Source organism: Paraphaeosphaeria sporulosa (assembly GCF_001642045.1).
Source record: "Paraphaeosphaeria sporulosa strain AP3s5-JAC2a unplaced genomic scaffold CC84scaffold_8, whole genome shotgun sequence".
Classification (NCBI taxonomy): Eukaryota; Fungi; Ascomycota; class Dothideomycetes; order Pleosporales; family Didymosphaeriaceae; genus Paraphaeosphaeria; species Paraphaeosphaeria sporulosa.
Genome location: NW_017253367.1, coordinates 1,833,219 through 1,846,448, shown reverse-complemented (window position 1 = coordinate 1,846,448; position 13,230 = coordinate 1,833,219). Strand labels below are relative to the sequence as shown.

General features: G+C 58.4%; 4 protein-coding genes across 4 annotated transcripts; 2 read left to right on the top strand and 2 right to left on the bottom strand.

Annotated features, from left to right (window-relative positions):
• Window positions 1–4: 4 nt before the first annotated feature.
• On the bottom strand, window positions 5–5,405 carry CC84DRAFT_1125527 (uncharacterized protein). The gene is made up of 5 exons (XM_018175720.1): window positions 5,147–5,405; window positions 4,819–5,089; window positions 3,984–4,706; window positions 2,170–3,930; window positions 5–2,120 (listed from the first exon to the last, which is right to left on the bottom strand). The coding sequence occupies exons 2-5, from the start codon at window positions 4,995–4,997 to the stop codon at window positions 467–469; spliced, it is 4,317 nt and encodes a 1,438-aa protein (XP_018033592.1). The 5' UTR covers window positions 4,998–5,089; window positions 5,147–5,405; the 3' UTR covers window positions 5–466.
• Window positions 5,406–5,818: 413 nt separating this feature from the next.
• CC84DRAFT_1166962 (uncharacterized protein) lies at window positions 5,819–11,134 on the top strand. Its single transcript, XM_018179092.1, has one exon. The coding sequence runs from the start codon at window positions 6,046–6,048 to the stop codon at window positions 10,960–10,962; it is 4,917 nt and encodes a 1,638-aa protein (XP_018033591.1). The 5' UTR covers window positions 5,819–6,045; the 3' UTR covers window positions 10,963–11,134.
• Window positions 11,135–11,458: 324 nt separating this feature from the next.
• Window positions 11,459–12,019, bottom strand: CC84DRAFT_1098286 (Sedlin; the record flags this gene model as incomplete). The annotated part of the gene is made up of 1 exon (XM_018174761.1): window positions 11,459–12,019. The coding sequence occupies one exon, from the start codon at window positions 12,017–12,019 to the stop codon at window positions 11,459–11,461; it is 561 nt and encodes a 186-aa protein (XP_018033590.1).
• A 398-nt stretch (window positions 12,020–12,417) lies between these two features.
• CC84DRAFT_1166960 (mitochondrial 54S ribosomal protein YmL31) lies at window positions 12,418–13,050 on the top strand. The gene is made up of 3 exons (XM_018179091.1): window positions 12,418–12,500; window positions 12,624–12,853; window positions 12,951–13,050. The coding sequence occupies exons 1-3, from the start codon at window positions 12,451–12,453 to the stop codon at window positions 13,001–13,003; spliced, it is 333 nt and encodes a 110-aa protein (XP_018033589.1). The 5' UTR covers window positions 12,418–12,450; the 3' UTR covers window positions 13,004–13,050.
• Window positions 13,051–13,230: the final 180 nt, after the last annotated feature.

The following is a 13,230-nucleotide window of genomic DNA, read 5'->3' as shown; positions in this document are numbered from 1 at the left end:
AAAAAGGGTATATTCACTTCTCCGTCCGTCCCGAGATACGTACGCTAGACTAGAGCAAACAAGTTTTCCCCTCCCGCGCGAAAAAAAAAGGGGGATAAAAAAACACTGAATCATACACAGCATAACATTCATTCATGGTGGCACAGCCCAGCCCTGCTGCAGCTATAACCGTGGGAATACCGCGAGAGCAAGCATGAGAATTGGTGGAAAAAAGGGTTAAGCATTGAGAAAGCGAGTCCTCGGGAGTGAGTGGGTAGCTGTACTGTGTTGTGGGATGGCGATATTGTTGCGCATTAAAGGGCCAGGAGAGTGGGGTCGGTCGATTGGTGTGCGTTACGAGGATGTTCGTTCGAACGGTCGTTCAATTTGTTTGATGCAAAGAGCCAGTAGCGACGAGGGGGAGCGATCTCGTCCAGGTAACAGAGACCTGCTTGGTAATACACGTCGTCTGAACGATGCAGTGAGTCTACAACTCATCCTTGACGCGCTTCGTCGCCTCTGCAGCGACGCTGCTCGCGCTGCTAGCTACAGCCTCCGCGTTCGTGGATGCGGCAGCATAGAGCTCACTGATGCGGGAGTTGGCCGCCTCGACGGCAGCAGCGAGACGGGCGCTGGCGCTTTCCACGGCGCCCTGTTTCGGTCCGTAGATTGCTTCGCTGGCTGCCGCTGCGGCGTTGGCGGCCTTTTCACTTGCGACGGATGCGACAGAGCTGTACACGCTTGCTGCAGCAGCCGCGCCGTTGGCGGCAGAGGCTGAGATTCCTGTAGCAGCAGGGGTGCCGAAAATGGCCTCACTGATAGCTGCCTGCGCGCTGGACGCTACAGCTGCGAAGTCGTGGGATGCCTGGGCGGTGCCGTAGATGGCTTCACTAGCCTTCGACTGAACGGAGGCGTAGGCGTTGACGACAGACTCGCTGGCTTGCTCGATAGTACCCTTCTGGGTGCCGTAGACAGCCGCCGACGCACTTTCGACAGCGGCATTGAGCTGCTCGTTGACGTTGCTAATGATGGTCTCAATGGCCGGCGGAGGCACGAAGACGGACTCAACGACTGAAGAGGCGGACGCGTAGGCCTCGGCGGCGAACTCAGAAGCCGCTTCAAAGCTCTCACCTGCATAGGAGGTGACAGCTGCGATGTTTTCGGACGCGATCGAGTTGACGGAAGAGACAGCAGCCGGGAGAGCGGTATAATAAGCAGCAGAGAAGCGAGCCATGACGCTCTCTGTGAAGTCAGGCTCCTTGCCGATGACGAGCTCAGAAATCAGCGCTTGAACAGCGGCGGCTTGTTCAGCAGCCTGGGCAGTCGCTTGCGCAGCGTACTCGCCAGCTTGGGAGTAGACAGATGCAGCCCAAGGCGTTGGTGCACCGTACACTTGGTTGCTGGCCTTTGCGATCAGTGCCTCCCAGTTTTGACTCGCTTGGGAAGCCACAGACTCAGTCCAGGCAGTTTCAGATCCAATGACACCTGAGCTGACCTGCGAGGCGAGAGACGCGGCTGCCTCCTGGGCCTTCGCTGCAGCCGACTGTGCAGAGTCGGACACGTCCGATGCGTACGACTGCGCAGAGCCAGCAACAGAAGCTGCTGATTCAGAAGCTACGGAGGCGAGGGACTCAAATGTGCCTTGTTCCGGGCCGTAGACAGCAGTAGACGCTGCACCCAGGAACTCGGAGTATCGCGCGTGGGCCAACCCGATGGCCTCGTAATACTGTCGGCGTGCACCATCGAGTACAGGCGAGTCAGTCGGCTCGGAGGAGAACTGTGCAGTCGCTTGGCTCAAGCCTTCAGACAACCTTGAGGATGCAATGGAAGATACCGATTCGAAGTAGCCTTGGGTTGGACCAGCCGCATAGCTCTTCACCGACTCTGTGTATTGAAGAGCAGCATCCAGACGTTCGCTAGCAGCTGCCAGGGAATCTGAGTACGCCTTTTCGATCATGGCAAGCATGGTCTCATGAGCAGGCTTTGTGGTGCCAGAAACCAAGACAGAGAATTGGGACTTGGCATTCTCGAACTGCGCATTGGCGATGCTGACGGCCTCGTTGTAGCGCGAGCTGGCGTGTGTGCGAACGGTCTGGATGACTGCAGTAGGCGTAGGTGTACCGTATATGGCGTACGAAGCCCTAGTATGTCGTTAATAACGTTCTCAACTGGGAGAAAGCATGTACTGACGCAGTAACGGCTGAGGCAAATTTGTCCGATGCAATGCTGGTAGCGCTGTCGAGAGGGGCTTGTTGGCTCCCGTACAAGACACTCGAAGCGGCAGCAAGAGCCTTCACATACTGTTCGCTTGCAAGTGATGTGACAGACTCGGCAGTCCCTTGAGTTTTCGTAGCACCGAGGAGAGCCTCGCTCACAGCGCGGCTGAGATCCGATGCTCGGTCTCCAGCATTCGCGACCATACTCTGAACCTTCTCGGAATAGGTTCCCTCCTCATCATCTTCAATCACGTCGTCAAACACAGGTTCTCTTGCTTCTACGAGGACTTGGGCATTGACTCCACCCCAAACCTTCTTGGGCGCTCCTGAAGCGGCTGAAGCCGCCGCATCCGCGCTCTTCTTGGCGACCTCGGTCGCACTTTCGATGTTTTCTGCTGCGTTGGAGACTTGGGACTTCACGACCGACGCGATGCTTTCAGTGGCGGGTGTTTCGGAGCCAACGACAGCCTCAGAAACCTTGGATGCAGCATCGGACGCTGATTGCTTGGCAGCGGATGCTACACTCTCGGCGACGGGAGTCTCTGAGCCCACAATTTTATTGGAAAGTTGCGATGAAGCGCTGGACGCGGACGCCTTAGCGGCGGATGCAACGCTCTCAGCGGCCGGAGTCTCTGAGCCAACGATCTTGTCAGAAAGGATGGATGAGACGCTGGATGCGGATGCCTTGGCTGCAGATGCGATGCTCTCGCTGGCTGGGATCTCTGAACCGAGGATCGCTTCCGAAGCCTGCGAGGAAGCCTCTCGGGCGTTGCTGATAACCTGTTGGGCAGCGTTGTAGGCCCTGGCCGGTACTTTCTTGTCCGAGAAGTCATCAGTTTGGTCGCCTGCCCAAATCTTCCACTTGGACACATCCTTGAGACGAACCAGCTCGTTGACCATGGTCGATGCTATCGTCATAGCCTTATCTTCGAGCTTCGCCGCCTCTTCGTGGGCTGCCTTTAGGCCATCGTGCTTTGCGCCAACGGCCTCGACTTCTTCCTGCCATTCATTGAGAGTATCCCTGAGCTTGTGGTAGTTCTGCCAGTCCTTGTACTCGACCCCGTCGAGCCATGCCCAGCGCATGCCAACCTCCTGGAGGCCCAAGCCGTGTATCTTTTCGAGCACCTCAACTGTGCTTCCCACGGCGGCGCGGACAAGGTTATCGGTTTCTTGGTCGAATGTCATTTTCCAGTTTCTTACCGCTTGCGACTTTTCTTTGACAGCCAGGCCGAGCTCGCGCATCTTCGTGATGCATTTCTCGTGGGCTTTCTCCAGCTGCTCTTCGGTCGCATCTTCTGGTAGAGATCTGATGGTCTGCTTGGTGAACTTCTTCAACGAAGAGATTGTCGACTCGGCAGTCTCTTCAAGCTGAACGATCATGGCGGCGCCATGTCCATGGACACCATTCTCAATCTGCCGCTTGGTGATCTCGGCGACACGTACATCCAAGTCATCGGCACCCTTGTCTGCAGCAGTTGCAAACTTGGTCTGCCACTCGCGAAGGTCCTGATTCAGCTTCTCCCTGAGCTCTGCACCAGTGAGCTGAGGCTGCTTTGGTTGAGTAGGTGACTTGGTCTCGACTTCAGAAGGCGTTGCGCTTGACTCCGCGCCGAAGAAGTCATCAAACACGCCCCAGCCAGACTTTGTGGATTCGGTGGCGGAGCTGACGGCCGAGGAAACGGATGAAGCAATAGTCGCGGAGGACGTGATGGCATCCGTCTTTGACCGCGCGGACCTAAGAGGGAGGGGGTTAGTATGGCATTCAGAGGTCGGGAAGTTTGCACTTACGACGATGACCCAACGGCCTCCAGGACTGACTCGACCTTCTGCTGGTCCTTGTATCTCCCCAGCCTTTCACGGATGCGAACCAATTGAGGCTCAACATTGTCGCCGTAGAGGACTCGCACATACGGCCAGAGCGTGCGGGAGACGAATTTCCAGGTTGCATCACGTCCTGTATGGACAGCAGGGAAGATGTAGTGTACTGTGGCATGATGACCTTGGGCATAGGCCTGACGCCCATACGGTAGCAGTGCTTCGTACGTGGGAAGGATGCTCAGATGGTATATCTCGACCAGACTTGCTTTCGTCTGTTCAACATATGGGCCCAGGGCGTCCGACGCCGTCTTCACGTAAGGGCCCAAGTGGTGTTCGTACTGAGCATACGCCTTGTTCTGAAGCTGTTGGATCTGGGGGCGCGCGGTCCTTGCCCACTCGGCTTCGACGTACTTCTGGGCCTGCTCCACGCGGCGGGCGCCGTAGGTGGCATATTGGTTCTTTGTAAAGGTGGATACAGGAGCATAAACGCGCTGGTCGAATGTGTCCACGTACGGCTGGAACTTTTCGACCTGAGGTGCGACGTAGGTCTGGTAGTAGGGATCTACGTAGGGTGCGGCGTACGAGCGAGCGTGGAGATAGGGTTTGCAGATTTGTGGTGAGGAGTCGGATATTTTGGTCAATGACGAAGGACACCTAAAGGCCAGTGTAATGATGAGATACCACGACGCCAATCTGTGAGCAGTCAGTATGTGCTGTATCACGAGAGCTAGCGGCGGTCTCTGCCATTGTAAAAATCTCATCACAAGCAAAAACAGCCCGAAGACGGCTTCGTCGAGCGACGTACCTTGCCACGAGACTCGCAAAGCTGCCCGTCCAGCTTGTCCTCGGCTTCCTGCGAGCATTCACTTGTTTGGCAGGTGCTGCCCTGGACTTGTCGGCGTGGCCATTCAGATGGCCATTCGCTGTGCCGTTTGGGGCGGCTTTGCTGGGCTTCTTAGCCCGGCCATTACTTTGGCCAGCCATGGCTGTGTGGGAGACGTGCGCGTGGATCCGCGGCAGTCGGGGTTCGCGTGTTGGGCGAGCGGTGAAAAGTGACAGGCGGGGTCAACAAGCCTCTGGGGAGGACGTGAGTATGCCGGCGATGCACGACAGCTCGCGCGCGATAGACGTACAGGTGTTTGGCTGCCTTTCGGGGAGTGGGTGGAGGGAATTAACAGCTGCGAGAGAGGGTGGGCAGACGGACCAGGATGCAAGCTCCAGGCACAGACACACGGGCGCAAACAGGGATGATGTCAGAGCAGCGGAAAGCACGTGCAGATCGCGTGCAGATGCTGGCCTTGATCAGCGTTGGGGCGCGATTACACGGGCAACCTGGGATGGACGAGCTCGATGCTGGCCAAGGTGCATGTGGCAGGAGGCACGGCGAGAGACTGATGCGCGTGTTTCCCGCGCCGCGGGCACACGACACGGCCATGTATCAGATCCACGCGGGCGAAGGCAATCCCGCCGCACCGCACCGCACGCCAGCAAGTTTTCGCTGGGCGCGTACGGGTGCGCTCTTTGTCTGGTGCCGTATCGCTGTCGTGACGCCATGGCCGCCGCCCCGAGCCGGCCAGCTCGCATGTTGCGATGCTGCATCTAGCTACGGTGCATGCCGCGGACCCCCAGAGCGGCGCCTGCAATAGCTGGCTGCTACCGACGTGTGCGTCCATGCAGTGGAGAGGCCGTGACGAGCGCCTGGCTTGCTGGGGGCCGCGGAACCCCAGAACTAAGCAAGCGAGCCCGCTCCGGCGGCGCAGTGGCTCACTTCCGCGCTGGACATGGAGGCGACCAAAAAGTCCGCCGACCGTTGTTCAGCGCCTGCCATTCACGACTGCGCACCTACGCCCTCTGCTCGGCCCTCCGAGTCTCCACAGCAGCAGATTTCATTTCTACGCATTCTGCGCGACCCCACCCCGTCGCTGCCACGCTCTCCGATGTGCTCATAGCCCCCCGCTGCGGCACCACGCCTGTTCATTCGCACCCACGTCCACGCCCGCACCCCCGCAGCCCTCGCTGTCTCCGCTGAGACATGGCTTCCGCAGGCGATTCCCGTCTCAAGCACGCGCCAGAAGCCTCGCCCGCGCCCGACCTGCCGCCAGCTGGCCAGCCGACAGACAAGGACGACGTCGACTCTTGTCGCATATGTCGCGGCGAGAGCACGCCCGAAGAGCCGCTGTTCTACCCGTGCAAGTGCAGCGGCAGCATCAAATACGTGCACCAGGAGTGTCTCATGGAGTGGCTGTCCCACTCGCAGAAGAAATACTGCGAGCTTTGCAAGACGTCGTTCCGCTTCACCAAGCTGTACCACCCCGGCATGCCCAAAACCATACCTACCTCCGTCTTCTTGCGCCGCGCCGCCGTCCACACACTTAAGCTGTTCATGACATGGTGTCGCGCTGTGCTGGTGGCCTCGGTCTGGCTGATTGTGCTGCCCTGGTGCATGCGCGTCGTCTGGCGGAGCCTCTTCTGGGTCGGCGATGGTGGATGGAACCGTGACGACTACATCGAGCTGCGTACCCTGGCCAACGCGAGTGCAGCGCCTTCCATCTACGACCTGGACGCCCTCCACAAAGCCCACACGGCCGCCAAAGCTGCCAACAGAACCGCCGATGTCCCGATTCCGAGCCTGCTGTTGCCATTATCACAGACCCTCAACGCGAGTGCTGGCGAGCCTACCGTCTGGACCTTCGCCAAACGCTTTCTATGGGGTTTCGTGACTCCGCTGCACACGCTGGCACCTCCACCTGCCCTCAACAGGACCGAGCTGAACACGACGGCAGACCATCTGGGCCCGCGGAACCCATCGCTTCTTTCCGACGTCTCCTTCTTCAACTGGTTTCCTTCAAAAGCGGCGAATGGATTCTTGGTCGACGTGCTCGAAGGCCAGATTATTACGCTCGCTGTTGTTGTTGCATTCATTCTAATATTCCTCATTCGCGAATGGGTTGTCCAGCAGCAGCCTGTCATCAACATGGTCATGCTGAACGGCAATGCAGCCGCGGCGGCTGACCAAGCGCCGCAGAATCAAGACGAAGAGGGCGAAGAGGAGGCTGCTGCGAGAGAAGAACATGACCACGAGCTCGAGGCTGAAAATCTGGAGGATGAAACGGATGCAGCAGAAGATGAGGAGCCGGCGTCCCCTGTGCGACCAAAAATTAGGGGACCGAGTTTTGAGTGCAGGGAGAAGCTAGAGAGTGAACTTCCCGAGGGTAGAGCCATCCTAGAAACCTGGCATGAAACAGGCATCCCTCCAGAAGACATGATCATACAAGCTTTCAAAGATGGGTCCTTCGACCTGACCGAAGAATGGTCTTACTTCCTCGAGGAGCTGCCTGGCAGAATCCTAAGTAAGCTTGATGCAGAGGCACTACGCCGGCGGGAAGATTCGCGTGTTACCCGGGGTCGAGCTCTCCCTGAGCGCTCGAGCAGTCTTGCGTACAGCACTCACGAGACGCCTTCGTCGGCACGCACGGCATCTGCATCGCCGTCAAAGAGACCACCTCTGCCAGCTAGAGGTCGCACCTCTCTTGCTACCGACGTCAAACGGCGCTTGGAAGAAGATGGTTCCTGGTCGTTTGCAAATGTGCAAGAGCCGGGAGATGAAAATGTGCCGAAGCCCGCTCCTAGTATCCCAAACTCATGGGATGATGAAGTGCCGGACTCCACGCCGCCTGACCTAGAACAAGGTAGCGAGCATAGCAGCGAAAGCTGGCAACAAGTCCCGGATATTGTGGTGGACAGTAGTGTCCAGGAGTCATCACAGGATAAAGGCAAAGGCAGAGTTGTCGACTATGACACTAGCTCTCCCGCTGTGGCAGTGCCGGGGCCTTCAGTATCCACACAAGGCGAGAAGATGCCAGAGAGGACCACGATAAAGGTCTGGCCATCTACACAAAGCGATGCAGCCGGGCCCTCTCGAGTTGGCGACGAGGCGTCAAACCTATCGACGTGCGGTTCAGACTCTTACAGAGACACACTGGACACAGACGCTGAAGACTCTGCCGTTGAAGTTGCACCCCAATCGACGCAGGAAGAGCACAACGAGACGGACGCTGAGCAAGAGCGTGAACCAGAGCCTGCTGCTGTTGTCGATGTGCAGCCCCCACGCCGGCTTTTGGACCGTGTCCTGGATTGGATGTTCGAAGGCGTGGCACCCGGCGTGCACGCGGCAGAGGATGGTGGTGATGATGCGCACATTGTACGCAACATAGCCGACGAGGCGCCATTCGTGCCTTTCGCTGGAAACGAGCCGCGTGAAGCAGCCAACCCACCGATCCAGGATCCTGAAGTTGCAGCGGCAGCCGCGCAAGCTGGTATTGATGTCAACGACCAAGACGCCATTGACGACGCTGAAGACCTCGAGGGTATCCTCGAACTCATTGGCATGCAAGGCCCCCTTACCGGTCTGTTCCAGAATGCCATGTTCAGCGCTGTTCTGATCTCTGCGACTCTTGCCTGCGCCGTCTGGCTACCTTACCTGTGGGGAAAGGTGGTCATTTTGTTTATGGGCAGTCCTGTTGCACTCTTCATCAAGCTACCGTTGCAGATCGCAGCGACCTTGGCAGACCTCCTTGTTGACAGCTTCGTTTTCCTGGCAGCCGGCTTCGTATCCGGAATGTTGGAAATATTCTTCTTGTTTGTTCGTCAGGCGAGTGGGGGTACTATGGAACGTCCCTTTGAACTCGCGTTCAATCAGTCAAAGACGATATCAAACAGCGCAGCAAGTCGTCTCTGGAACTTAGTCGAGACTTCCCCTCTGCTACCTCCACCGACCTCCTTTCGTTTGTCGGTTCACTCGCATGAGGCTTTGCGAACGATTCAAAACACCACATCCTTCACAATGAACCGGACCAGTAACATGGTGACCGCATTCCTAGAAGACGCCGCAAGCTCCTCGTCGCCTTCATTTATTGTGGCCACCGTTCGATTGCTCTTCGAAACCATCAAAGTGTCATGCACGACGATGTACGGTAGGGTCGCCTCACTCGCATCATGGCTCTTGGCTACGAAGTCGTACAAGGTGACATTCGATCTTGATTTCGGCAGCGACATCAACCCAGCTTCTGTAGCGGATGCGCACTGGACGGCAACTGATCGCTTGATCGCGGTCCTGGCTGGCTATGCCTTCCTCGCATTGGCTGGTGCCATCTATCTCAAGAAGGGCGGTTTCTTCAGTACTTCGAGCCAGGGCATCAAGATCGAGCGGATCATTACAGAAATCCTCCTCCAGGCCGGTGGTGTGCTGAAGGTCATCTTGATCATATCCATCGAGATGCTCGTCTTCCCCCTCTACTGCGGACTTCTCCTCGACATGGCACTTCTGCCCCTCTTCAAGGATGCAAACCTCTATACGCGCTGGCAGTGGACGCGTGAGAGCCCTTGGACGTCAGGGTTCGTACATTGGTTCATTGGCACGTGCTACATGTTCCATTTTGCCCTGTTCGTCTCCATGTGTCGCAAGATTATGCGGCGGGGCGTCCTCTACTTCATCCGTGACCCTGATGACCCGCAATTCCACCCCGTGCGCGATGTGCTCGAGCGCAGCGTCACCACTCAGCTTCGGAAGATTGCTTTCAGCGCTTTGGTGTACGGAGCACTGGTCATCGTCTGCCTCGGCGGCGTGGTATGGAGCCTCGATCAACTCACTTCCGGTGTTCTCCCTATTCATTGGGTTTCCCATGCGCCGTCGCTGGAGCTTCCGCTTGACCTCCTTTTCTACAACTTCCTCACTCCCGTCATCATCAAGCTGTACAAGCCAAGTGATGCACTGCAAACGATCTCGGGGTGGTGGTTCAAGCTCTGCGCACGCTTTCTCCGACTCTCCAACTTCCTCTTCGGCGAGAAAGCCACCAGCCAAGAGGGCCGCACCGTCAACGGCGAATTCGTCTTCGAAGGCCGCTACGTCCGCGCGCCTGCTTCGGACCAAGCCCGCATCCCCAAAGGCGACCCCGTCTTCGTCGAAGTGGACGAGCACAACGTACGCAAAGACGGCCTCCAAGACACCGGCGGTGTGCACAACTCGACGCTCGTCGCCAAAGTCTACATCCCCCCGTGGTTTCGCGTCCGCATCGCCATCTTCGTCTTCACCATCTGGATCTTCGCCGCCGTAGCCGGCGTCAGCGCAACCATTATCCCCCTCCTCTTCGGCCGCTACCTCTTCTCCCTCCTGCTCCCCGCCTCCGTCGAAATGAACGACATCCATTCCTTCTCCCTCGGTCTCTACTCCCTTGGCTCCCTCGGTTACACCACATACCACCTCCACGCCTTCCTCACCGCCATCGACCGTCCCGCCGCGGCCGCCCTTGCCACCCTCGCGGCCTCCGCCTCCCGCGCTGCCGTCCGCGCCGCCCGCTTCACATACGTATGGGCGTCCCTCGTCCTCTTCATCCCCTTCCTCTTCGCCGTGCTCATCGAGTTCTACGGGCTCATCCCGCTGCACGCGTATCTGGGCCCCGCGGACCCGCACGTTGTGCATCTCATCCAGGACTGGACGCTGGGCTTCTTGTACGCGCGGCTGGTCGCGCGGCTGGCGTTTGCGGATCGCAGCAGCAGGCCTGCACGCGCGTTTGCGGCGGTGATTCGCGACGGGTATCTGGAGCCCGATGCGCGCATCGCGACGCGCGTGTTTGTGCTACCTGCGCTCGCGCTGTTTGCGGTGAGCATCGTTGTCCCGAGTGCGGTCGCGCTGGCGCTGAATTACACGGTGCTACTTGCTGCGGAACAGCAGACAAGGAAGATGGTGTGGCGGTTCGTGTTCCCGTGTCTGGGCTTGGCAGTCGGGTTTGTGTGGGCGGGGAAAGAGGGGCTGGATGTGGTGAGGAGGTGGAGGGGCGTTGTGCGGGACGAGGTGTATCTTGTGGGCGAACGGCTGCATAATTTTGGGGAGAGGAGGAGGGCGGTCCATGTGCCGCTCGAGGGGCAGGAGTTGCTCGGTGGGAACATATAGGAATTCGAGGCGCTGGGTTGGGGCTCGGGATTTGAGTAGGGAGTAGGCGTTGGTGGCGGATTGGGTTTTTACACGGGGCTTTCTCTTGTAGATTGTTGATGGACTGGCCTTGGGCTGGAGCTAATTACGGCATTGTAGTGAATGGGCCGTACCTGGATAGCTGAATGAAGACTGTACGTCTATCTGTCTGTCTGTTCTATGGGGTATATCTCGTCGCTACTTCGCCATCGCTACCCAGAGGTATCGCATGCCTCTACCACCGCTAGCTGCATCCACGTGCTGTGTGTCGGTTGGGACGCTCGTGTTCCCAGTGCACGGGTGAAGGTGCCCAACGTCGTGCGACTTTGCCTCTGCCTTCCAATGCTGCGCGCCGCGCACCAGATCGATGCCACCACACAGGCGCTTGTGCTGTCCTCACGGACGCGATCCTTCTCCAAGCACGGCTCCCCTCGCCTCTCGTGTTCCTTATACCATAGCATCCTTTTGCTCCCGCCTCTCACAAATACTTCTTCGCCGCGGCCGCCACCCTCGCCCGGAACACGGGGCTCTTCACCACATCCCCGTTCCCGGCGTGGAAGAACGGATTCATAACCGTCTTGACCCAGCTCTCATACACATCGACAAAGAAATTCTTTACCGCCTCCTCCGTCGCGGGCGCGTCGGGCCTATACACGCCGCCGCCACCTCCCACGCCCAACCTCCCTCCGGCAAGACTGCCCCTCTGACCCCCCAACCCCCCTCCCGAACCCAGGACTTCATCCCGCGGCCGCGTCAACAAGAGGAAGCGCACGTTGGCGCCGGTGATCCAGCAGCTCACGTAGTTGTTTGCGTACTTGTCGATGTGCTTGAGATACATGGGGGCGGAGCCGGCGGTGGAGGAGGGGCCCCACTGGACTTCTTCGAGGATGTCGAGGGCGGAGTGCAGGATGAAGGGGGCGAGGTGGCGGTCGGTAGGGGAGAAGTGGGGGAGGCCGTCGCCCGAGGAGCGCGAAGTGCCGAATTCGTGCGTGAAGAGGGGCGTGTCGGTTGGGCTGAAGATGGTGAAGTAGTAGGACATTGTGGTGGGACGGACGTCGAGGCGCGCGCGAGTGGTGTGTGGATTTCCTGGAGACGTGGGTTCGTGTCGCGGGATAGCAGCCTGGGTTGTAAGGCGGGCGGTGGCCTGGGAAGAAGGACCGTTGTTCTAGGCGTTGGGTAGGGCAGCCGTGGGCCGGCGCGAGAGGCTGCTGGCGAAGGCTGGCTTCAAAGGTAGGCGCTCGGTAGCCTTTGCTGGTGACAGAAAGACTGCAAGCCTGGGTTCGTGGCGTCTTTGGGCTCAGAAGTCGTTGCACATGAGCGCTGGCAGCTTCTTGTAGATGTTGGTGGGGACTGATGCTCGGAGGTGATGCGGAGATGGGCCGCTAGCAGGGGTCTGCTGCCAAGCCATGCGAACCGCGACTTTTCCACATCCTCGCTGCGAGCGCCAACGCTGCATACCACGCGCCCACCATGTTCGGTCCCTTCCGTCTCACAAACCCGCTGTCGGGCGGTCTCCTCTGGTACGCCATCCGCCAATTGCCCTTCGAGCCCCCGCGATCGTTCCCGACTCGATGACCCGTTGCATCTTTGCCTCCCTATGCAAGCCACCTTATCATGCACCAAGGCTGATAGATGACCCACAGGAAAGTCCCATGGCGCCTCTCGCGACACCAGAAGTACCGCCACCGCGAGCGCCTCCGGGGCGTCGATTCCATCGTATCCACGGTCGACTCGGCGCTCGCGCGCCTAGGCCAGAGCCTGAAGAAGGTCGAGGCGTGGAAGAAGGACATGCCGACCGAGCAGGAGATGCTGCCCAGGGACAAATACACCGTTTTCGATCGGAAAGTGAAGAGGTATAGGAAGGGAATCCACAGTGAGTGCTCCTCTACGCGTAAAGGAAGGGTGACAGAGCTAGAGGAACTGTAGAGGAGGGGCAGCGCTGGTGAGAGTGAATGCTGATGTGTGAACAGAGGTACCCAAGTGGACGAGAGTCAGCCAGAGACTGAACCCGCCGGGTTTCTAAGCGAGGGACGGACGACAGACCTCAGGTGTACATTATGTGGTATTATATGGGTTGCATTGAGCGGCGCTCTTTGGGAATTGACATCCTTCATCATATATCTCGCTCTGCAAAAGTGATCGCCAGTGTGCTGTGCGTTTGCTACCCCGCTGTCTTGGTCGCACTTTCTTAACATGCCTGCTGTCCTGCAATCTTGCAAGTCTCTCTCACCTCAATTTCGCCGTCACACC

Coding starts and splice junctions, on each gene's coding strand:
- CC84DRAFT_1125527 (XM_018175720.1), bottom strand. CDS start 4,997: ATGGCTGGCCAAAGTAATGGCCGGGCTAAGAAGCCCAGCAAAGCCGCC. Junction 4,707..4,818: donor TTTGCGAGTCTCGTGGCAAG/GTACGTCGCTCG, acceptor GACTGCTCACAG/ATTGGCGTCGTGGTATCTCA. Junction 2,121..2,169: donor TTTGCCTCAGCCGTTACTGC/GTCAGTACATGC, acceptor ACGACATACTAG/GGCTTCGTACGCCATATACG.
- CC84DRAFT_1166962 (XM_018179092.1), top strand. CDS start 6,046: ATGGCTTCCGCAGGCGATTCCCGTCTCAAGCACGCGCCAGAAGCCTCG.
- CC84DRAFT_1166960 (XM_018179091.1), top strand. CDS start 12,451: ATGTTCGGTCCCTTCCGTCTCACAAACCCGCTGTCGGGCGGTCTCCTC. Junction 12,501..12,623: donor CTGTCGGGCGGTCTCCTCTG/GTACGCCATCCG, acceptor GATGACCCACAG/GAAAGTCCCATGGCGCCTCT. Junction 12,854..12,950: donor GTATAGGAAGGGAATCCACA/GTGAGTGCTCCT, acceptor ATGTGTGAACAG/AGGTACCCAAGTGGACGAGA.